This window comes from Momordica charantia (assembly GCF_013281855.1).
Source record: "Momordica charantia cultivar OHB3-1 chromosome 1 unlocalized genomic scaffold, Mcharantia_2.0 BLBB01000001.1, whole genome shotgun sequence".
Classification (NCBI taxonomy): domain Eukaryota; kingdom Viridiplantae; phylum Streptophyta; class Magnoliopsida; order Cucurbitales; family Cucurbitaceae; genus Momordica; species Momordica charantia.
The window spans coordinates 430,010-455,979 of NW_028275157.1; the positions used below are offsets into that span (position 1 = coordinate 430,010).

Genomic DNA, 25,970 nt, shown 5'->3' on the forward strand with positions numbered 1-25,970 from the left:
TTTAAAAAATATATATCAAAAACTGGTTTCTATTTTTCAAAATCTGATTTTTTTTTATAATACTCAACTTTTTTTTCTTTCTCATATTTATCTCTAAAAAATTTCTTTCTCACCTTAAAATATTTTTCTTTCTAAATTTCTCTCCACAAAATTTATTTTTCTCTCCCTAAAATTTTCATATTTTTAATATTTATTATTATTTGTCTCTCTCCAAATTTTTCATCTATATGTTTTTTTATTTTTTTATTTTTTTTCTAACATATCAGTTTCATTTCTCTCTAAAAATTTAATATTTTTCCGAACTTTGTATTTTTCCTCTTCCTAATCTATATTTTCCTCGAAAATTATAGTTTCCTTTTATCGTTCAATTGTCTTTCACTGTAACTTTTATTTATCTCAATATTTATTTATATTTTTTGAAAATTATATTTTGAAATCTGTTTTTATCTCTAAATTATTTCCACTCTAATTTTTCTCTTTCTTTCTAATTTCTTTTTTTCTTCAACAAATCTTTTCCTCTGGACTTTACTTTTTTTCTCTAAAATTTTTATTTTTTTTTGTCTCTTTTTGTCTTTAACTTTTCTTTCACTAATTTTTTTCTATTTTTTTATTTCTCTCTAAAATTTATCTTCCAAAAGTTTATTTACATTTCTACTTTTATTTTCATGTCTCTACATTAGGGATGATACAAATTTCTGCATGTTCGGACCCCAAAAATAGAAAATGCATGTCATGACCTCATCCCCGATTCCATTTATTTAATAATTAATATATATTTATTACACTATTTTTATTTTTTAAAATTATAACAATAATTAAAAACAATTATAAAACCGATAATTTTTCTCGAGGACGTCTCTCATACCGAAGAACGAAGTGGAGACGGGGTTTAAAAATTTTCAATAGCACAAGAATGGGGGAGCATTCTCACTCGCACTCACACCCACGCCATTGTCATCTCTACTCTTCATAGAATTTTCTCTTATTTTCAATTTTCTAACTTTTTAAAAACATAAAAATAAAAATGGTTATCAAATATGTTTTGTTTTCTGTTTTCAAAAAACGAAAAACAAAAAATGGTTATGAAAAATATATGATTTTTGTTAATTAAAAACAGAAAACCAAAAACTAAAAATACGAAAACCAAAAGGCAAAAGTAGAAATGGTTATCAAATGACCCTAAATAATCTTTTATAATTTGTAGAGGTGCTCTTCTCATTAATAAAATAAAATAAGTTTATGAAAATATTTATAAAATTGATTCCTGTCTCTAAAATTTTCATCTCTATATATTTTACCTTTTATTCTGTTTAATAATTTCTCTCAACAAAATTTATTTTTCTCTCTCTAAACTTTTTCTACTTTTAATATTTATTATTATTTGACTCTCCCTCTCCAATTTTTTCATCTCTATGTATTTTTATTTTTTATTTTTTATTTTTTTCTAACATATCAGTTTCATTTCTCTCTCTAAAAATTTAATATTTTTTCGAACTTTTTTCTCTTTTATAACTTTTCTTGCTCTTCCTAATATATTTTTCCATCTTCTTTCCTCGTTCAATTTTCTGTCAATGTAACTTTTATTTATCTCTCTATTTATTTATTTTCTATAAAAATTATATTTTGAATCTTGTTTTTATCTCTAAATTTTTTCCACTATAATTTTTATTTTCCACATAGTCAGGCCCCAAAAATAGAAAATGCATGTCTCAACCCCGTCCCGATTCTATTTTTTAAATAATTAAATATATAGGGTAATTGTAGTGGGTAGCAAAAATAATTTATGTATTTCAAAAAATGTCACCAGCTTTTCAAAATTTCAAATATAGCAAAATATTTGAATTTTTATTTACTCTTATGACATATGATATATTATATACATCTAATGTATATTTGTTATTGATATATATATCTACTGTATTTGATATACGTACATTCAATCTGTATTTGATATACCTTCGATCTAACTCTGGTATCTAAGGTTATTATCATGTAACCGAGATAGTATATATATTGGGTATATATTTGATATACTGGGTATATTTGATATATCCCTAATATACTGGGTATATATTTGATATACCCCTGATATACAAGTGGATAATGTCTCGGGAATAATCTAAAAGGTCTATAGTATATGGATAAGGTTGGCTACCTTATCCTGTCAACATTATGGATACGACCCACTTTGTAAATGTTATAGCCGACCCGATCCAGGTCGTTCATGTGGAGACATGCGAGTGAGGGTATCCTATACAATGAGTTTGTATAAGATCGGACAGTGAAATAGCCAATCTTTAGATGTAACACCGTTGACTAACAAATTGCTATTTCATAGGATGGCTAGCAACTCATTCTTAATCCTGAGTGAGTTATGGACTTCTACCCGTAAGGGCTCGTCCTTTGATATGTATGGGTTAGAGTGGCCCGAGTCGCCGACTCAACAATCCTACCATTTTGGGGATGAGACCGAGTGGGGAGCTGGGAACATAACTTCACAAGATGGAATTCACTCCTCCCTGACTTTAGGGGAGTAGATGTGTGTTCTCTTAAATGCTGACTCCGGGACTTGAACAAGGGGCCCCACCGTCTCACTAGCCCGAGAGGGACTTCCGGTTGTTGGTTGGATCATAACCGGGTTGTTCACTAGAGGAGCAGTGGTATTTAAGGAGTAAGATGTAACTCAGGGGTAAAACAGTAATTTGACCCAGCTTGAGTTACGAGCACTCGTGAAGGATTGACTTGCCATTAATGGTCGATATCCGTGGACACAGAAATAATCTATAGTGAGAAGAGTTCAGCTGCGAGTTTTTAGTGGAATAACCCGTAGTTAACGTATGTTGATTAAGGTGGTTAATGAGTTTAACCAATTAATCTCGTAATGTTTGAGCTTCTGATCTATAGTTCCATTAGGTCCTCTTGCTAGCTCATAAAGGGTAATTAAGAACATTAAATCTTGGAAAGAATTTGAATTGTTCAAATTTAATTAAAGGGAATTTGAGTTAATTGTGTATGACACAATTTATTATAATGTATATTGATACATTATAATATATAGTTAATTCTAAATTAAAACTATATGTTATTAGAGATATTATTTGAATGAGATTCAAATAAAATTAATATGAATAAGATTCATATTAAAACTATAGGTTAGAAATAATGTGTGTAAGATGTGCATTACGACTATAGGTTATACGAGAGAAATGCGGTAGAATATGATTCTATTTTTGTGATAAATAATTAAGTGAATTATTTATTTGATATATATATATATATATATATATATATTAATTGATTATTAATTAGGTTAATAATTAATTAACATTTATTAATTAATATGATTAATTAATTAATTATATATATATATTAATTATTATATATTATATATATTAATTATTAATATTAATATTAATAATAATATTAACACTCCCCTGCTTAATTGCAGGGGATTGGGGGACAGTTATGACATGGGGAATTAACCCCACGTCATATGTGGTTTTTGCATAATAGTTCTGCAAGTGAACTACCCCTACGAGGCTTTTCTCTCAAGTTCTCCCTCTCAATTCTCCTTCTTGTTCCAAACCAAAGCTCCCACAAGCACGATCTCGTACCTAGAGAATAGCACGGAAGATCATTTGGTGATGTTCGGGAGATTAAATCGTTGAAGAAGAGTTCTTCAAAGGTAAGGAAAAACATTTTCCCCTGTATTTCACACTTTGAATTATGAGTTTTGTTTCTAAAAATTGATGAACGAAGATCATCGCTGCCGCTGCGGGATTCACATCCTATCAATTGGTATCAGAGCTGCATTGATGTTTTGATTTTTTGTGAACAAAATCTATGTTCTTGGTGGGTGTTTTCTTATTTTCGAAATATGGGTTTGCAGGTTGGAAATTTTCCGGTTTTTGGTATGTAGATAGCAATTTACTTCTTGATTTGATCCTGTAATGGCCCGATGTTTTGGACATTGAGTTTCTGTATCGAGTTTGTAAGTCTGGGTCGCTCGAAAGCTGTTCGTGGTGTCGGATTGGGTGAAGAGTTGCAGAAAACAGCGAACAAGATGAAGTAGGCCGCGCAGACAGCGCCAGCAGCGCCATGGCGCTGTAGGGACAGCACACAGTGCCATGGTGTCGTGCCTTAGCGCCATGGCGCTACTGCTGCAGTGTTTTATTGCAGTAGTATCGTGGCACTGCCCTTTGGCGCCGAGGCACTGTCCCAGTGTTTTTCGACGTGATTCCGTTGCTCTGGTTCGCGGTTCGAAGGCGGTTGCGGGCGTTTTTTTTTAATTTTGCTTTCTTAGGGTGCCAAAATCCGATCCAACTTTGCTATTTAATTATTTTATGCATTATGAATGTGTATTTTAATTAAATGTATATTGCATATTGTATGCCATATAGTTTTAAAATCCCACCATACATGCATAATATGTATGTTTGATATATAGTATGTATGTATAATCATGCATCATATAGTTGTAAATGTTATAATGTATGAATGCATGTTTTATTTTCATGATTAATATAAGTGTTGTATTAATTAGTTGAAAATAAAGGTGCATTGAGTCTGACATTACTTTAGTTAATATAATCGTTATATTAATGTATGTTTGCTATGCATGATTATAATTTCAATTTCTTAAATTTTATAAGAGTTATAAAATTTAGTAGATAGAAATTAAAATCTATAATAAAGAGTGGCATGCAAACCTAGGGTCTAAGTTAATTAATTTTAAAGGGGTTTAAAATTAATTAAACCTTAGATTATATCTACTAATATGATTAGGGGGTAGTCTTTTATTTTGTTTTAACTAGGTTTAAAATGAAATGATAAAAGACTCAATATAAAATATTGCCTATAAGGGAACCCTGTCTAAGCAAGGTTTTGTCTATGGTTGAGGTACTTAAGCTGACCGTAAGGGAACACCTCTACCTGGAAACCGACCTGGGGGTTGAATTAGTCAATATTTTATATACATGCAATAATGTTGTTAGTTTATTAAAATGTTTAATAAACTAAAACATTAATGTACAACTACCAATATAAATAGTTATATTGGGCCGACTAAAAATTCACTTAGTCGGGATTTATCTAAGTAATATACCCTAGTCTTAGAATACTAAGTGGGAGCAAAAAGGGAACATGTAATATACCACGTATATGTTTGATATACAAGATATATATAACATACTTTTATCTCCTTCTCACGTTCTCCTTTATATTCACACTGTGAGTTCCATGCTCGGCCTCATGTTGCCCTGGGCGCCACCTCCCTACAGAAAGTGTTTGCATGGTTCAATATCGAAGTGAATAGAGATAGTATTCATAGTAAGTGGGAGAAGGACATGTGACAAGACATCCTACGGTCTCCGCCATTGGTTTGCACTGTGAGATTTCATACATGACCTGCGTGTCGTCCTGGTGCGACCATCCTTACGGAGGGTTCATTGTATAGAATCAAAACCAAGGCAAACTCCAGAAATGGATAAGGGTCTCTTAGGTTTTGCTCCAATATTTTCCTTCCCTATGGCGGGATTATTGGGGAAGACCTCTGAGGTCTGAAAATAGTAGGTCAGACTTACGAGGAGTTGTTAAGTTAGTTAGCAATTTCTTGACCAAATAAACGATGGCTAAAGTTTATAGGAATAAGAGTTATTCTGGTGTAAAATTTAGTTGAAAATGTCTCAATTCAGTGAAGGAGTAGCTGTCTGCCCTATGGTATCTGTTTCTCTAAATCACTGAAGCGTCATTGCAAAACAATTTTGTTAGGGTGCTTAATTACTTTTCCTTAAAATATGATTGGGTTTAAAGGATAATAAATTAAACTAATATAGGTTTGTTTTTACTTTCAGCATGTCTACTTCTATTATTGCACTCATAGTCGTGGAAAAACTTAACAGCGAGAATTACAAACAATGGAAATCGAATATAAACACTATACAAGTGGTAGATGATCTTAGGTTCGTCTTGCAAGAGGATTGTCCTCAAGCTCCTGCACCTAACACCACAGTGGCAGTGCGCAATGTCTATGACAGATGGATCAAGGCCAATGACAACGCTAAGGTCTACATCTTGGCTAGCATATCTAATGTGCTAGCTAAGAAGCACGAGGACACGATCACCGCTAAGGAGATCATCGACTCGCTGCAGAGCATGTTTGGACTACCGTTCTCACAGGCTCAACATGAAGCCCTTAAGTTCATTTACAACTTCGCATGAAGGAGGGCTCATCAGTGCGAGAACACGTTCTTAACCTGATAGTCCAGTTCAATGTGGCGGAGTCGAACGGGGCCGTCATAGACGAGCAGACTCAGATCAGGTTTATTCTAGAATCTCTTCCGAAAAGTTTCCTGCAATTCCGCAGCAATGCGTTATGAATAAGATGGAATACGCTCTTACCATGCTCTTAAATGAACTACAAACTTACTAGTCTCTTATGAAAAATAAAGGACAGGAAGGGGAGGCAAACGTTGCCACCTCGGAAAAGTTCCACCGAGGCTCGACCTTTGGAGCCAAGTCTATGCCATCTTTTTCTAGAAGTAAGACTTTCACGAAGAAGAAGGCTACTGGTAAGGGATCTAAACCTGACTTCGCTCTCGAATAAACTGTATAATAATATCTTTTCAGACAACCCGCTCTCGAATAAAATGAAAATGAATCTCCATCTTTTGTTCGATCATGGAAGATAGGATTGCGAGCAAGCTATATGGCCCATTGTCACATCACAAGTGACAAGACTGGGGGTTTTCTCCAAAAACATAAGGATCATGAAGAAGCTGACGAACCCACAATAATTCAGAAGTAGTAGTGGCAAGAGAACAATATTAAATTTCTGTAGAGCTTCGAAAAACCACATACTGTTTTTTAGCACCTCATGAAATAGGATTTGGGCCCAAAAAGATAACAAACTCAGTGGTAGAACGATGATCAATTAGATTATCGCTAGTCCAATCGGAGTCCGAAACGACATTAATATGAAAGAAATCAAAATCAATAGATCAACAATATACCGAAAAACTCGATTTAACATCCACCAAATAAGAAACAAGAGGAGAGTGAATAAATTGAGACAGTTTACTTGACACGTCTTGTAAAAGTAAGGTAGTGTAATGCCCCAACTATAGCACGTAAACTTTGAGCTTCAGATTCTGAACAAGGAGAAGCATCACCACCAGGCGACATAAGACCAGTAGGTGTATTACAAGGCTTTGGCAGTGAGAGCATACCAAAATGAGGTAAACATCACGAGTAAATAGAAATCCAAAAAATGCTCCAACTAATTTCTAGCCCAAGAAAATATTTCAATGCATCAAGGTCATTCATATCAAAATGAAGTCAAAATTCATCAACTAGAGAATCAATATACAAAGAACTACTTTCGGTGACAATTACGCCATCAACATAAAGAAGTAGATAAGTAATAGACCCATGAAAAAAATGCACAAATAAAAAAGAGTCAGCCTAAGATACGACAAAGCCAAGAGTAAGTGTGGAATAATAAAATTTGGTCAATTAGTAAATGTCACACCACAAATTTAAAAGTATATTTAGGGATTAATAACAAATTTACACATGTCTTAAATTAATTTTAAAATCAACAAATAAAAGTATGTCAACTGTCTTTCTTATGGTCGTTCGATGACATCGGCTAATTGGATAAACCCATAAAGAGATTGAGTCCAAGCCCATTAAGCACATAACTCATATAAGACCCACAAAAAATCTGTAAATAGAGGGGGTCACCTCTCATTTGAGATATTCAAAATGATTTAGAAGAATTGGAGATTCGGAGCCATAAGAGCACTAAGAATCGTCTACAATTATTCAGAGTCATCCACAAGCTATAAGTTGAAGATTTCGTCAAGCTACAAGCCGAAGACTTCATCAAGTTGCAAGTCAAGGACTCCATCAAGCTGCAAAGTCTTCATCAAGCTTCATAGCCGAAAAACTTCAACAAACTGGAGAACTCTTCACAAACTACGATCCAAAGAACTTCATCAGCTACAAGTTGAAGAACTTTATCAAGTTACAAACTAAAGACTTCATCAAGCTCAAAGTCGAAAACTTCAAAAAATCCTTCAACAAGCTAAATGTCGAAGGCATCAACCTTCTTGATTTGAGAACAAGCTCACAAGCCCTCGAATTGAAATTTTTATTTGAGAGAAAGTATTGGAGGATTATATCAATATTCATGGGGTTCCATCTCAAAACCAATTGACAATGAGAGGAGTAGCCCATGACTATTATAAACTTTTCTTTTCAATGTAGGATCCTTAACATGCCCCCTTAAGATCATGATTCTTTTGGCTCATCGATCTTAGTCGGATCCCATTTTTAGACCAGTTGCTCGTTTGAGCGTTTTGGGCTCTGATACCATGTTTAAAAACTACACACAGTAGCCTTTTTGAAGTGTGAGAATTTGGTAAGGGTTGTCGAGACCCTCCAAAATAATTACTGATTCTACTAAATCTAACTTGTAGAAGTAGTGAGACCAGGTCGAATCCCAAGGGAACCAGTGAAATTAATTTCTCAAAGTTAAAATGGGGAGTTTTGTATTTAAATTTTGAAATTTAAAAAGATAAACTAAAAGGAAAACGAAAGTTAATCTTACCAAGCTTCCAATCCAAATGTGTGATTTTCATCCAATTGTAATCTTGATCATACGCTTTATAAAAACAAAATCGATTTTTTGATTCAAGAACTTAGTCTACTTACTCGGAACAGCCGTGGTAAGTTTTCCTAATTTAATTAATTTAGATCAATCATCAAAATTAAATCTTATTAATTAATCAACTGGGCACGATAACGTTCCATATTAATCAAAGAATAGCATTAAGGATGATGAGAATGACTAAACCAAAATCAATTAATTTGAGATAGCTGCAAATTAATTAATTTTGTCCCTTTGTTTCCTTAGAGTCTATTATGCCAGCTATGTAAACATGGAAAAGTCATAAATACACACACATAAGTCAACCCCTTGGTACTTATTTCAATCATTCATGACAATTACGGATCACAAACTCATGGATAGCAGTAGAACAATTAATATGAATTAAGACGTCAATTTAATTAATACAAAATGTTCATAAATAATAAAAACAAGAAAGAAAGAATACTTGAAAAAAGAAGAAATCTCTATCTAACTTGAGCCTCCCAAACTTACAATCGGACTTGAATCACCATTGAGTTGGAAGAATCAAAGCTTAGCCACTCATGGTAGAGGAGAGAACTTGAATTTGGGAGAAGAGAGTTTTCTTTGGAACTTAGATGCTCAATCTCCCAATAAGATATCTCTATTTATAGAGATTAATTTTATCCTCTCTAATAAGGAATTCCTAACTAATCGGGAAGATCATATTTAAAAGAAAACAAATTAAATAAAAGAGTTCCTAACCAATTTAGGACAATGTTTCCTATTTTGATTATATTTCTTTATTTACAAAATATCATAAAAATTCATAATTGCAACGGTACCCCTCGTACCCCACGTATCTCCACAATGGTATGATATTGTCCGCTTTGGGCATAGCCCTCACGGCTTTGCTTTTGGTTCCACCCAAAAGGCCTCATACCAATGGAGATAATTGTCCTCTCTTATATACCTATGATCATTCCCTACCCTAGCCAATGTGGGACTTTATTTGCAATCACCTTACAAACCCAACAATATTCCAATCATCAATTCTTTCCATGAAATGAAGATTATGCATGCTGGAAGTTTGCTGTCAAATAGAGTTCTATTTTCTTGATGAAGTAAATCCATCGGGTTGCTTTTTGACTAATGTTTTGGGCTGAGTATTTTTGTGAGGCTCAGCATCAATAGTTTCTCTAATAGATTATACATTAGAGATTGTACACTACATACATAAATACAAATCAAGTTCATTAATTCAAGTTTAATTCCTCGTGAACAGTAAGCAAGTGATTGGTAAAACATCAAAACCAAGCATGAGGTGATGAGGAAAAACCCCTATTTCTACTGTAGGAATAAGCCAAAAAAGAACAAAAAAGAAAAAAAGAAAAAAAAAAGACTGAGAAATTAAAAGGAAGCATATCAAAAAAGAAAACATGATAATTTACGTGAGAAACTCCAAACTGGAGAAAAACCATGGCCCACAAAAGAAAAATCTACTATGTGAAAAATAACTAGTTAACTAAAACTCGTATACCAAGCTTAAAGTGTATTAATTTGGATGACTAGAACCTAAAGGCATAAATCTCTTTGATAGCACATGGAGCATACCCCCTTCTTGTACCTTTTAGATTTTGGATAATTTGCTCTTCTAATATTTGGCAAAATACTGAAGAATTTACAGCTTCTACTGTACTCATTGTCTTCACTGACAATCATAATTCTCAGTTAAGAGAACTTATAACCTACTCCACCATAAAAGTAGATTATTTCCAAGATTTTGCTTCCTTGTCACATGTCAATAAACCACGTTGAAATTTATGGTGCAACTTCCACCTATTCGGCTCACTTTGAAATTCCTCAGACATTGAAATAACTTCCACCATACACACATCTTACATAATTTCCAAGCCAATGCCCATATGTAAATCGGTGGAGCCGCTAACATCACATCCTCTATCATGGTAAAACATTCGTAACATGATGATGAATTATCTCTCTCTTCAGAAGAGTTGATTATCATGGAAAGGCGGGCCCAATCTTCACGCCTCATAGAGGACTTCGTCGAGGAGACCCTTTATGCCCTTATCTTTTTCTTTTATGTGCAGAGGTCTGTCTGCTCTTCTCAACTTGGAAGAACAGAACCACCTCTTCATAGGTTTTCGTATTAACAAATACTGCCCTACTATTACTCACTTAGTTTATGCAGATGATAGCATGATCTTCTTTAAAGCTGCTCCACGATATTGTCAAGCTTGAAGAGAATTCTTAGAGCTTATGAGAAGGCCTATGGTCAAACTATTAATTTTGATAAATCCATGTTCATGACAAGCAAGAACACCAGACAGGAAATAATCGAGTATATTCAAAGGGAATTTTGTGTCCCTTTTGCTCATTAACTTGGTCGTTATCTCGAGCTTCCCTCCCAGGTGTCAAGAAACAAATGCCACCTCTTTGGATCAATTAAGGATAGAGTTTGGAAAGCTTTGCAAGGTTGGAAGGAGAAGCCTTTTTCAACTGGGGGAAAGGAAGTTCTTATCAAGGCAATTTCCCAAGCCATCTCCAACTACACAATGAGCTGCTTCAAGCTTCCTCAGAGGCTCTGTAATGAGATCAACGAGATCTATGCAAAGTTTTGGTGAGTTCAAATGCTGAGACGAGGAAGATTCATTGGCACAGTTGGCAAAGGCTTTGTTGAGGGGGGAATGAGTTTCAAAGACCTTAGAATGTTTAATCAAGACATGTTGGCCAAACAAAGCTGGAGGATTCTGAAAAACCCGTCTAGCCTCCATGCTAGACAATTTTATAAAGGCAAAGTTGGGTAACCACCCTTCTTATGCTTTGTGCAACATTACTTGGGGTCATGACCTCTTTCATAAGAGTTACAGGTGGAAGATTGGGAATGAGTTCTCTATTTCGATTAGTTCGGACCCTTGCCTCCCTAGCTAGGGACTCCAACTACAAACCTCTTTTATGGGGCTCTTTTGTGCGTGAGCACAACGTTGCTTCCATCATGAGTTCGAGAGGGGTGTGACATGAGGAGTTAATTAGAGCCAACTTCATTGAGTCAGAGACTAGTCTTATTTTGCAGATTCTTTGCCTGCAAGAGATAGGGATGATGAGATATATGGGGCCCCAACACAAAAGGACAGTTTTCGGTCAAGAGTGCCTATCATATGGGCATGGATCATATTAACAGATCAGAAATTTCTTCGTCAAATAATGATCTTACAAAGAGATGGAAGTACTTTTGGAAGGCCAAAGTCCCTCCAAAGATTAAAATTTGTTGTTGGAAAATCATGAATGATATCCTTCCTAATTAATCTAATTTATCCTTGAAAGGGATTAAAACTGATTTTTATTGTGCTTTGTGCAGGAAAAAAGTGGAGTCGTCGACGCATCTGTTTTGGCAATGTTAGGTAACAAAGTCTTTATGACCCTATTTCCTTCATTCTAACTCGTGTTCATTTATTTTGATAGGAAAGGATGGACAATCAAAGATCTGATAATACAATGAACCAAGAGCTAGATAAAATAATGATCATCATGTGGAAGATTGAGAGGCATAGAAATAGAGTGACTTTGAGTGGGGACTTTCTTAGCAAACATAGACTAATTGCACAAATTGAAAGGCAATTTCAAGACATGGATGACATTTTCCCTCATAAGCGGTTAGAGAACAATCCAAGTTCAAGTTCAAGAGGGCAAAGACTCCAGATTTTATTCAATGGACACTTCCACCTCCCAATTCATTAAAGCTAAACATCGACGCTTTGTGAATTGATATCACTCAAGAGGGCGGTGTGGGGTGAGTATTTTGCAACAGAGAAGGTATTACAAATCTAGTCCGTGAGAAGCAAAGCATTAAAATTTTGGAGGCTATGGCTATCAAGGAAGGTCTTCATCAGCACTGATTCACTGGAAGTAGAACGTTTGCTCAATATAGTCGAAACGGACTATTCAGAAATCATCTGGATTGTGGAGGAAATTCGTGAAGCCACAAATACTTTGGCACATGCCCTAGCTCGAAATCTAGAGGAGGCTTAGCCATTTAGCAGGGTGGGACTTTTCTTTAATTGTGTGATGTTTTGTTATGTTTCCATTTTCAAAAATTAAAAAATTAAAAAAATATTTACATAGTTTTGTTTTGATAATTGATACATGTATAAAAACAACTCCAATTAAATTAGCTGTTTGCTTCATATATCACTACCACTACCACTTGTGTATAATAAATTTCTAGTTTTCAAAATTTCTACCATTATTTCATCATATATACACACATCAATTTCATAATAACTAAAGACTAGATCTATTAGAAATTATCAATAAAACATAATTACAAAACATTTAACTTTAATATCTAATTCAAATTATTTCCATCGATCTTCATTATCTTGTTTCGACATTTTCATCGAAGTTGACATTCCCTCAAGTTACTCATATTTTAACCTATGGTTGTAAAAATAATCAATTATAGCTTAATTAAGCTACAATTAAAGTTTTATTTACTAATTCAAAAACCATCAATTTTCACAATTTTCGTGATTTGTCGACATTGACATTTCTACAAAATTGGAACACCTCGACATTTCAAACCTTGTAGATGACTTTTTTTAAAACATAAAATACAGGATGAAAGTTTTTTTTTAAGTAGGAGTAGGATGGGGAGATTCGAACTCGTGACTTTTTAGTGAGAGATAGGTGTCAATTACCGTTGAGCTAAGTTCATATTGGCTACACGAGATGATAATTGATGAAACTAAAAGTTGAAAAGTGGTTTGTGAAATTGTCCTTAAATATACACATTTAAAGCACAAAGAAACTAAAAAGCATCTGAAAACAACAGAATATTTATTCATTTGAAGGGCGATGTTATAGGGAAGCGCTTAGATTAAGATTAGAGCACCTCTATAACAGCTCGACCAATGATGTTCCCTTCGTTGAGATCTTGAAATGCTTTGTTTGCATCTTCAAAGTTGTATGTTCGAGAAACCGCATCACTAAGATTGAAAATTCCTGATTCTGCCAACTTCACCAACTTGGGCAGATCCTGCCTTGCCCTTCCTCCATAAGACCCTATCACTTTTAGCTGCATTGCAATTTTAACTAACTCAGCCACCTTATTTTGTGCATAAATAAAGACCCCCCCCCCCCCCCCCCCCCCCCCCCCAAAAAAAAAAAACAAGACAACACTGACCTTTCTACGAACAAGGCGGTTAATATCGATCTCGCCTACAGAACCGGATTTAGCAAGTCCGATCATTACAGCTTTACCTCCATCCTTCACACTTTGAGTACACTGCATGAATGTCTGTGGCCTTCCCAACGCCTCCACAGCAATGTCCACTCCCATTCCTTCTGTTATTTCCTGCTCAATAACACCTCAGTTACTTACATTCGTTGCAGCAAACCAAATATGCAACAACAAATAATGTCCCTCCATATGCAAAAATTAAAAATTAAAAATAAAAACTGCTTTGAGTAGTTTGGTTGCAAGCATGCTCGTCCAGGGAGTGCTTGTCTATGGCTGCATGCCCAAACCATCCTCAACTATCATACTTTAATGCCATATTTAGTTTTGATGTTCAGTTTCTTTTATATCAGCTCTTAGATCTTGCATTTTGAGAAGGCTTTTTTTAGCTTTTTTGTGGGAGGAGAATGGAAAAGCTCTTCTGTCTCCCCTTCAAGGTACATCTTTTGGTAATGTTTAGTTAAAGTTGGTTTCCTTCTTCAATTAGTACTGCTCGGAAGCATGGATTCAAAAAGTTGTATTGGAAATAAGTTTTTCTCCCCTATACCGAGAGGCACCTGTGCCCATCCCAAAGCCCGGACCTGGGAGATATCAAGAATTTTTTGTATTAAGCTCACCAGAAGATTCTAACTTGAGATTTCTAGAGACTCCAAGCCTTTGCCGACTAGGCTGTCCCTTGAGGGCAAATCACACATTTTCTATAAAACTATTTTCTACAAAAACGTGAGGGGAGGCTAGACCTGTGACTGATATCGTTCACGGCTTTCAATTTTCTTTTGGTTGACTTGTTAAATTGTGCTAAGGTAAGTGTCATACAATCGCCTGACCCATTCCAAAGAAGTGGAATTGTGACACAAGGCATCCAAATGTCCAATGTTTTGATATATGATGCATGGTAATTTTATGAACAAGAGACTTTTGTTTTAGAAAAGAAGTACAAGGGAGACAAGAAGTTCCCTATAACCAATGGAGGTCACACAAAACCCATGATAAAATGTATGACTTGAGAAATTAGGGCCTCAAACCCACTTTAGGAGATGGTGGATATGCATTTACACCATGTTAAACCCAATTGGAAGTAGACTGTGTTAACAATTCCGAATCCTTAATTTAGAAAAGTATTAACCCCCTAACCACAAGGATCACAGGATTTTGCGGGTCTTGGCAACACTCCCCCCCAAAGACCAATAGAATGTCCAAGACCTCCACAAACCTTACTCCAATTCTTCCATCTACAATCATATGAAATCATCTCTCATAATTTGAATTCGTCTCTAGTGCAACTTCACACACACTTACTACTGCACAATGCCTTAAAGAAACAATTTTACCCTCAAATTACTAGCTTCCCCAACATCCCAGCTGATCTCAGATTAACCGGAATTCCCTAATATCAAAATGTAGTTGATGGCAAAAAAGAATGCAAAATGAACTCTACTCCAAATGCATTTCTCAAGTCTTTGTTGTTTCCTTCAAATGTTGTTCTACTCCTCTCTTCCCAAAAGTCCCACAAGGTCATCACCACCACGGTAATCAACATAATCTGAACTTTTCTATCTAATCTTGGTCCTCTAGCAATCCGTATGCTGATGACACATTTGAAGATAAGTCCTACATTGTGATTTTTTTTTTTTTTTTTGTTTTGTAGGAATGTTCAGCACACCTCTTCGGGGTGGTGTCTCATTGGAAAGCTCTCTTTTAGTTGCTCTTGGGTGGGGTCAGGATAACTTGTCCGACAATAAACTAATTAGATTCCTAAAGGATGAAGTACATACTCTTATCTTTTCAATAGCATCTTCTTTACGAGCATTAATGGTATGAGTAGCACCAAATGTCTTCGCTTTTAGTAGTTTATCATCCTGAACATCAACGGCAATAATATGAGAAGCACCAAATGCCCTTGCTATCTGCAGACAACTGGAGAAATATAATGTTACAAAAAAAACGTTACACCAAATTGGAAAATTGTGAAGATTTTCAGGCTAAATGACCTTCTAAGAAGTTGTTGTTTAAATGCCATATCTTTAAAATTTAGGATAGGAATGCTTTGATTTTCACCAAAATGCCCATCATTCAATTTTCTTTTTCCTTTTCTAGTTTTGCATTCTTTTCTCTCTTTTTTTTTTCTCCCTATATTGTCTATATATTGTGTTGAATTGTTGATCATTCTCAAGCTACTAATTTTTTTCTTCTTTTTGTAAATATTTATTTGAAAGATATATTCAACAAAAAACTAAGATATTTACTATAGAATCACATTTCTCAAATATTTGAAAATGTTATAGATTTCTTATTTTTTGAGACGTGCCCATAGAAGAAGCAACTTAAAATAATAATAATAATAATAATAAAAGCTAAAAAAGGAACCATTTTATGGATAAATATATTTAGAGTTCTCTACAATTTCCTTATTTGATGGATACTATCATTTGAAAAAAGATTAACAAAAAGAACTACAAACAGTAATGTTTCCAAGACCAGTCTGGAAAAAACAAGATTTCTTTTGTTTCTTTTTAATTTTTCTTTTAACAAGAAATTAACTCTTTAGTGATACAATGAAAAGATACAAAAAATTGTTCAAGGAAACAAACTCCAAAATGTGTAAAATAATAAAGTTAAATATATCCCAATCATAACATATATCAGAAATAGAATGGTTGTCAAAGAATTTAGAGAAGGAACACTAATGAGAGGCCTTAAACTTGGATAATTCATAATGCTTGTTCCACACTCAAACCATATTTCAGAGATGATTGCTTTGCTAGCATTAACCCAAAGCAACAGAACCAATGGATATAGAATCAGACCATTGAGAAATTGAGAAATGTTTATATCATAATCATTGGAAAAAAACCCACTGCATATTAAATTGCTTGTTGAAGCAAGAGGCGCCAACAATTCAATGAATAAACACATCTGAAAAATAAATGGATTTGAACTTCAATGTCTCTATAGCAAAGAACACAAACAGAAGGCAGAAAATGACACGAGAGCTTTGAAGGACTTCTGCAGTATTCACCCCTTTGTTTAGCAAGATCCACATAAGAAAATATTCACCCTTTTGAGACTTTCAGATTTCCATACAGCAGAATATAAATTCTTAGACATGGGCGAAGAAGATGAGAAATAATTAACCATTGAGTTGATAGAGAATAATCCCGATGGTGCTATCTGCCCATACTTCAAATCTTCTCTTGAAGATAAGCTGAAATCATATAAGACCAGCAAGAGAACAGATTTCTCAAATCAACAAGGGAATATTTGACTTCAATGATGTCTTTCTACAAAGCATCTAAAAAGTGCCATATCCACTTTGTGAAGACAGCCTTATTTCTGTCTCTAATTTTCCCATTATTAGTAGAGGAGGATATGGTTTTCCAATTTACAATGTCAGCCTTCCTCAGAATATCATCCATCTGCTGAGCCTAGAGGATATTTTCTATATCATAGGGTCACAGGCTCCCAAAAGCCAATGGACCTTGGGTTTCCTCATAAGGGTGACCAAGGTAAGATATGGGGAGAGTTTGAATAAGGAAAACTCTATAGTTTGTCAAAATTTTCCTCTGATATTAATGTCAGCCATGGCCAAATAACCAAGGTCAACAGATAAACATTAGGCTGCTTTGAAGGCTTTACCTAGATTGAGTAAATTAACCACTTTTTCTTTGTCCACAACAAAAATAAATTTTTTTTTTTTAGATAACAAAATGCGCTTTCATGGAGAGAAATGAAAAAATATACAAAAGGCATACAAATAAATAAATAAATAAGAGTCGTCCACAAACTGTAAGCTAGCTACTTCAGCACCATTTTTGTTTAATCTGAAGCCTTCAAATCAGCCCTTCTTCAAGCCGTTTTTCTATTAATCTGCTAAAGTAATCTGCCACAGCACAAAAAGAGAGGGAGAAAAGGGGGTCCCAATCAAATTCCTTTCCTAGCTTAAACTTTTCATCTAAGCTCACCACTAATGATAATAGAATAGGAGACTGATTAGACATGACCCCTCATCCATTTTCTCCAAGTAACATTAAAGCCATTAACCTCATGCATCTTGTCCATGAATGTCCAGCTGGCTTCGTCGAAGGCTTTCAATATCTAGCTTCCAAACCAGATCTTTATCCTTTATGCATGGACATTCATCAACTAGCTCATTCACAATCTAAAATTCCAAATGAGCTCAGTAAACCACAGTAATTAGGCCCAAATCAGTAACCTTACAGGCAGAAGATTGCTTAGGAACTAGGAAGTACAAACACTCTCTGACATACTGTCGGTGTAGGATATGGATACGTCTAGACATGCTTTAGATATGTTCTGATACAAAAAAAAAGTATCCTTTTTTTTCTAATTTCAGCACGGGGACGTGGAGATTATGTGGGCACATTGATCTAAAAAAACATTGATAAGAAAATTGAAAAAGAAAAAATTGCCCCATTACTTAACTTATTATGACTAGTCCTAAAATTTAACCCAATCCTAAAAACCCATCTGAAAGAAGAAAGAAATCGTGAGGGGGAGGTCCATCCTGCCCACTGCCACAAGCACATCTAATTTCTTTTGTGCCAAATTTACGTGTTTTATCTATTTTTCAGTACTAAATATATCAATATATACATATGTTCTTAAAAGAAATGTATTCTCAATAATCTGTATCCTGTGTTCTATTTTTCAGAAATTGATGTATCACCATGTCTATGCTATATCATGTTGTATCCCTGTCTCTTGTTTGTGTTCATGCTAAGATGTTTGTGTTCATACTTCTTAGCTCAGGAATGAGGACAACATATGTTTCATTAGTGGGTACATTCAAAGTACTATTCCCAAAAATAAAAAGGGTCCTGGAAACATTTCCATGAAATCAGCTTTGAAGATGTTCCAACTCTTTTCTAAAGAACTCTACGGTGGAGCCTTAAGAATGGGGCACTTCGTTGGAGCCCAAATTATCAATCACCCAACCCATTTGATTTCCTCGACCTTGAGAGGCCTACAAGGGAGTCAATGACCACCAAGCTATTGGCTAATAAATTTTCGTAAAACATTCTTTGGCGATCGCAAGTGATAGAGCCGGTGGAAATAGGTCGTATTCTCATCCCCTTCTATGTTCCATTTGAGCTTACATTTATGCACCCGAAGATGATATTATCTGACAATAAGAGTCTTGGCGGGTAATGATAAGAGCTAGAGCTTTTCTATCTTCCTTATCAGTGGAAGAGAGAGTGAGGCTTTCTCTTTATTGTCCAGCCTTCCGATGTTTGCAAGAAGTCTAGCCTTACCAGACCTGATGATACCAAAGAGACAACCAAAGTTGCCTCTGTTCTAGACCTATATTTATTTCCTTTCAATGCTTGAGATTTCTTATGAGTACCCATGTCTGACTTTTAAGGGAATGCTCTTCCACCGGTCCTCACAAATCTTCACAAAATTAGGATGCTCAAGCCAAAAATTCTCATATCTGAAGGGAGTAGGGCCCCAGCCAGTGCTCAGATTAATCTGGTGAGAATTTTAGCATGTCGGCTGGGGCTTTTGAATTTATCGGACCACTCTTCAATACAGAGCTATCTAATTTGAGAAGACAGGATTCTCTCTCTTATTATACCACATAAAGCAGGCATTAATGTGATGAATGTAAATAAGCTCAACTTCACCAATGAATCGGTTAAATTTCCCCCTTCACCAAGATGATGTAAGCATGTTTCTAGTTATTTCTGAAAATTAAGGATATAATAGAGAAAATATCATATTCACTTCCTTATAAGTTATAACATATACATATTGATATTAAAATGAAATATCTACAAAAATAATTAGATATTTATTAAATTGAATAATGCGACATGAAAAATACGAAGTGGAAGGTGGAGAAATATATAGTAGTTTACCTTGAACCGACACCTCCAATTCCAATAATAGCAACAGAATCCCCTGGCTGCACTTCAGCTGCATGGGCCATGGCACCATAGGCTGTAAAAACTGCGCATCCTAAAATAGCCGACTCTGTGTATGGCAATGACTTTGGTAAAATTGACACTCCATTCGCTGGAGTAACACAATATTCAGCAAGGCCTCCCATGCTATACATGTATATTGGTTTTCCTACACAAATTACACTCCTCTTCAATCCAAACTGTGGCATTCAATTATAGGCAAATATCTCCGCCAACCAAAAAAAGAAATGCAGAGATTATAATGAAATTGAAATAACCATCAAAGTCACAAGAAACATATATAAATTGCTCACACAGGAGAGAACTGAGAAGAAATGTGAGATATACATAAGAAAAAAAAAATTAAGAATAAGAGAGAGAGCAATACAAACTAAAAACAAAAAAGATGTTGGTTCCTTATTAGTCAACTTCAGTTCCATTCTTTACAAGAATATGTGATATGCTACAAGCAAGGCACATCATACCCCAAGGGCCAACCGATGAAGAAGGGAATCTCCACTTCAACATTGGAGTACCAAGCTTCATGAGGAAGGAGAACAAGTGGAGAAAGGAGCTTCAAGGGAACATGAAGGTACCAAACACGAGAGCCCCAATTTAGGGGTTATTTAGGATTTTGAGTGTTAAAGTAGTGTTTTTATGTAAATTCTATTTGTAACCTTATTTTGGACTTTATGTATAATTTATTTAATAGGTCTTAAGCCCAAAAATGAGGTTATATGCATTTTAGAGGCTCATTTAGAGAAATCCCTAAATTTGTGTAACTTAGAACACTATTTACTTTAGATTTTAGTTTAGGGTTTAATTACGATTTTCTCATTCAAGGTCATTTAAAGCCAACACTTGTACATTTGAGGGGTTGGAAAATAGATGAATGGAAAAGAGCTTTGAGCCTGTCTTGTGCATTTTCTTGCGTTGGATCTTGCACACCCTAGAATCTTCAAGCTTGATGGGTCATCAAACTTACAGAGGGTTTCGATTTTGGATTGAGAACAAGTTATCTCTATCCAAAGTCTTGACCTTCAAGGTTATTCCATGTGTGTGTATTAGGTGTTGTCGTGTGTGTTTAGGAGGTACTTGTTTTTACAAGGATTGACTAAGTCAATTGTGGTAAGGTTGAGTACATCATTAGGTATTAGAGCTTCCTCGATGCTTTTGATTTCGTATCATTTGGTATCACAGCTTCCTCGGTGCCTTTGATTTCACATCATTTGGTATAAGAGCTTCTTCAGTGCCTTTGATTTTACATCATTTGGTATCAAAGCCTCTTCGGTGTCTTTGATTTCACATCATTTGGTATCAGAGTTTCCTCGGTGCCTTTAATTTCACATCAATATGATTTTTCTGGATAAAATCCCAATACTCTTAAATCAAGACTTGGCTTCTATATATAGTTGCCAAAACAATATTCTACCCAATTATGCTACAAGAAGTTATTTGATTTGTAATCCTAGAGAAAAAATGCATGATCACCCTGAATTATAGTTGTTACATCAATGCACTTTTTCTTTTGTTTTTAAAGAAAACAACGCATTTCATTAAATTTATGAAGAGCTACTATTGATCCAAGGATTGGACGAGGATCCACGTCCATTGCCAATTCAACTTGCTTCCTTCCTTCTTGATCAGAATCATGTACCACAGAACAACCTGGCACAAGTGTGGTGCTTACCCAACAGACTTTGATGCCTAAGTCAGTATTAGCATCGAGGTATGTGAGTAAGGGAGATTGTTTACCTCCCATTGAGGGACTTTACTAATTATACGGGAGACAGTAATTATGACCCTATAACCATGATTACCCTATTTCGCCCCCTCACATGGCTTCCTAATTTCCGGCATGTCATCCATGCTTCTCGAGTAAGCAATGTGATAGGTGACCCATGTTGTTGTCAAACTTTTTCTATGAAGATCAAGCTAGGCTCTTTAAGGGATCAAGCTAAGTTGGCCTTCACCTTGGTCAACTTGGTATAACATCTCCTTCAAATTAGTGGTCCCTCCGCCAGTGTGGCACTAACCTCAAAGTCATTCTTATGCCTCCCACTTAATGTGTCCACCACGTATCAATCGTAGATCTGTCCTCCAACAGCAACCTCACTCCCAAGTTGGGCATGTGTGACTCCGACCATCATTGGGGTCCTTCATAAGTTAGGTCAAAACACGAAGGCCTAGCTTCGAGAGTATTCCATAATTTCTTGAGTCTTGACATCTTTCTTTAATGGGGATCGTGCATCGCAGCTGCTGTAGCGCTTCCCCTTCCCGAGGGTTCCTTCATGAGGCATCGCGTGGCTGCATTGTTATGGGTTGTCTTATCAAACCTACGCGATGCTTTGGTGCATAGCTGACTGATGTCAAGCGTCGCATCAATTGAGCTTCCATTTGAGTCGTCCATGTGGCTTGTTTTCAATGGCGTGGACTGCTCGGGCGCTTCTGCCTTTCACTTTCACTTGTCACCACTCACCTTTTGGCTTTCATCTTAGGCATTTGGGATGAGTCTATCTCTAGCCTAAAGATTAGTAAGAGGCAAAAGTTCGATCATGGGTATAAATTGCAATCCTTTGAAGTTGACCTCTTGGGCTTCTATGGTAGGCTTCCTTCCTATTACCTTGGGCTCCCTTTGGGTAGTAATCCGAAGAAGGTAATGTTTTGGAATCCTGTCCTAGAAACGATCCAAAACTTCTTTCCTCTCTTCTTGGAAAGGGCTTTCTTTCTAAAGGGAGTAGATTAACTCTCATCTAGTCATTTCTAGGTGGAATGTCTACCTGTTTCCTTTCCTTGTTTAGAATCTCTATCTCAATGATTAAAAGTTAGAGAAAATCATGAGGGATTTCTTGTGTGAGAGAGTTGAGGAGGGGGGAGGTTCTCATTTGGTTAGTTGGGAGGACGTCTCATGCCCCTTGGCCAAGGGGCCTCGATATTGATGACCTAAGATTGCATAATGAGGCCCTGTTGGCTAAATGGTTGCGGCGCTTCTTTACGGAACAGAACAGTTTATGGCCTAGGATCATTGTGAGTAAATACGATTCATAACCATTTGAATGGGAGTCGATTTGTGGGTCTAAGGGATGTTCTAAAAACCCCAATAATGCTAACATTTTGGGTTACTCTTTGTCCTCTCAATTCGTGAATTGCACTATTGGGGAAAGCTCATAAACTTATTTTTTTTTTTAGGATTTTTAAAATAGGAGACAAGCCCCTTTGTGCTATGTTTCCTTGTTTATACCATCTTTCTGATAAGAAGTTGCATTCGATGGCCTCTATCTTCATGCCTTCCTCAGCTCTTCTTTCTCCCTTCCTTTGGGTTTTGTCATCCTTTGTCAGATAGAGAGATGGTGGAATTGGTAGCCCTTTTATCGATTTTGAGTAACGTTAAAGTGATTCCAGGGAGAAGTGTCTGCTTTTGGTCCCCCAATCCTTCGGAGAGGACTCTCTTGCAATTCTTTCTTTCAAATCTTATGTGTCCCTTCGTCTCCATTTGAGGCCCCTTTCCACTCTTTGTAAGGGAAAGGTCCCCAAGAAGGTCAAATTCTATACATCAGGTCCTTGACTAGCTCAATGGACTCGCTTTGTTGAAATTTTTTTAGATCTACAATACGCATAATAAAGATTGTTGTACTATTAAGGAGGGGGTTATCATGAATACTCCTTTTCGGGATAAGGGCACAGTCCTCTAGCAAGCTTGTCTAGTTGCTGATTTGTGAAATATTTGTCTTGAGAGGAATAGTAGAGTTTTTAGATGAGTTGAGAGATCTAGGGAAGAGGTGTGGAATATTGCTACGTTTAACACCTCTTGTGGGCTTTAATTATTAAACCGTTTTGTAATTATCAGTTAAGTGTTATTCTTTTAGATTGGACTCCATTTATGAATAGGTAGTTTTGGGACTCCTTTTTGAGGAGTGGTTCCCTTGATTTTTCTTTCATGTTTCTCAAGATTGGTTTTTCATTAAATAAATAAATAATAATAATAATAATAATAAAAACAATTTTTTTATTATAGTTTTCTTCTAGGCTTCATTACATCCGTGGAAGTCAATTTCACATTCAGAATACTTTCTTAGAACCAACTCAGACTTCCCATAAGAACTACAAGTCTGCATATGGTTCCCTATCTAACATTCTAGGAATCATGACAATTCACCTATCTGATCTTATTCTTGATTCTTTTGCGCTCTAGATAGAACGTTTATGACAAAACAGTCAGGATAATTGGGATTTTGAATGGTAGGGATAAAATTAATCCCTTTCTATACAAATGACCCAAACAAATATAACAAAAAACCATAGATGTTAAACTAATTTCATAAAAATTACCCAAAAAATTAACAACAAACCATAGATGTTAAAACTTCAACAATTCATTAAATATTTATTACTTTTTTTTATTTGAAGCATGGGAGACTTTCAAATTCATTAAATATTGCCCCCACAAAGACTTTAGAGCTTCCATTTTCCAAAGGCACCATAAAAGTTGCAGTTCAAACGACATTAATAAAAACATAATTTGAGATAGGTTAAATAATAATAACATATATTACCGTCCCTGCGAAGGAACAACCGAGTTTCACCATCATAAAGTGTTCCTTTTGCCCGGTTATAAGCAAAGAAATCTTCACATAAATCATCATGGCCCTTTCTCCAATTCAGTAATCAAATTGATCAAATTAGTTCTCCACATGTTTATCAAGGACATTGTCAGTAGGCATTTCAACAATCAAGATCAGGATTGAAGGATTATAATAGACGGACGAGAAGCACAAGCATGACAAAGGTACTAACCTTTGAACAGTAAGAACAGTTTCCACAAGGCATGATGAAAGATCCTACAACATGAGCTCCAATTGGAAGTCTGAAGAAGAAAGAAAATTTAAGTGATAAACCTGTAACTCCATTTTTAGTCAACCATCCTTGCACATATAAGTTTGTTCATTATTTCCCTTCATTTATTGCATATAAACAACAGCTTAACATATCTAAAATTATATGCAATGAACAAGAGCTTGCAATATTTCATTTCATCCATGCAAAATTGCATTTAAGTAACAATTATGTTAAAAATAAATAAGATAATAAAACCTTTCAATTGTTTTCCTGTCCGTGAGAGGTCCGTGTTCAACAACCTCACCAGTGATCTCATGCCCAACTACACAAGGGCTAGGGAATGGAATCTCCCCTTTCATAACGTGCAGATCAGAATGGCAAACTCCACAAGCTGCATTTGAAAAATTTAATGCTTTTTAAACTAAAGAATAACCAATCCCGTAATCAGATGCGGTTAAAAAAACAGGAATCGATCATCATAAAGAAAAGTGACAACCAAAACAGTGCAATTGCGGACACAGATAAGCACAAGCAAGCCCACATAACCGAAATCTATAACATAAATGATGAAGAACTGCTTCACGACTCAGAATTTCTAATTCATGCAGAATCACAATCACAAAGAGAGACAAGAAAAGGGATTAAAAGGGGGGGGGGGGGGGGGGGGGGGGAACCCTTGGTTTTGATGAGGACTTCTCCTGCTTTGGGACGGGGCATGTGGAATTCTTCAATGGTAAGTGGCTTGTTGGGCTCCCAAAACACAGCTGCCCGCATGTAGGAGGGCAAATCTCCAGCAGGTGCCGCTCCCTGTGAATGAAGCGAATGTGAAGAAGCAGGAACGCGATCGATGCGTTTGTGATCATCGGAAGTGAGTGGATGATGGAAAAAAGAGGAAGAAGGAAGAAGATGGGATTTGGGAAGAGAGAAGTGCGATTGAGAGAGGAGTGTCCTGGAAATGGTTCGTCGGATGAAGGGAGAAAATGCCATTTTGGGCGTCCGGAGAGAAACAGAGAAGCGGGGAGAGAGAGTGATCTGATGGGATTGGATTGGAGAACCATGGCTGCTGCGTTGGTTTTGTATATTATAAAATTGGCGTTGACAAGGGGAGGTTTCCTATATCTGTTATGTTAGGTGCCGATGTTGCGTTGGATTAGGCCGAGTGGCCATATGGAACATAAATTTTCCTTTGTCACCTCCAAAGATTCCAAAGTAAATCATTTTCTCTTGCAGATATAATTTAGGCTTTGTTGAGGGGGAACACCCTACCACGTGGAAGGATGGGACTGGGGATGTCGTGCGTATGAGAGAGCACATTACTTGG

The 25,970-nt window shown here is 35.7% G+C and overlaps 1 protein-coding gene across 1 annotated transcript; it reads right to left on the reverse strand.

The window, feature by feature from the left end:
- Positions 1 to 13,388: 13,388 nt before the first annotated feature.
- LOC111024875 (GroES-like zinc-binding alcohol dehydrogenase family protein) lies at positions 13,389 to 25,751 on the reverse strand. The gene is made up of 8 exons (XM_088121415.1): positions 25,324 to 25,751; positions 24,905 to 25,040; positions 24,608 to 24,677; positions 24,367 to 24,460; positions 19,769 to 19,982; positions 15,665 to 15,806; positions 13,836 to 14,006; positions 13,389 to 13,727 (listed from the first exon to the last, which is right to left on the reverse strand). Exons 1-8 carry the CDS (start codon positions 25,634 to 25,636, stop codon positions 13,536 to 13,538), a joined length of 1,332 nt encoding a protein of 443 aa, XP_087977541.1. The 5' UTR covers positions 25,637 to 25,751; the 3' UTR covers positions 13,389 to 13,535.
- Between the last annotated feature and the right edge of the window lie 219 nt (positions 25,752 to 25,970).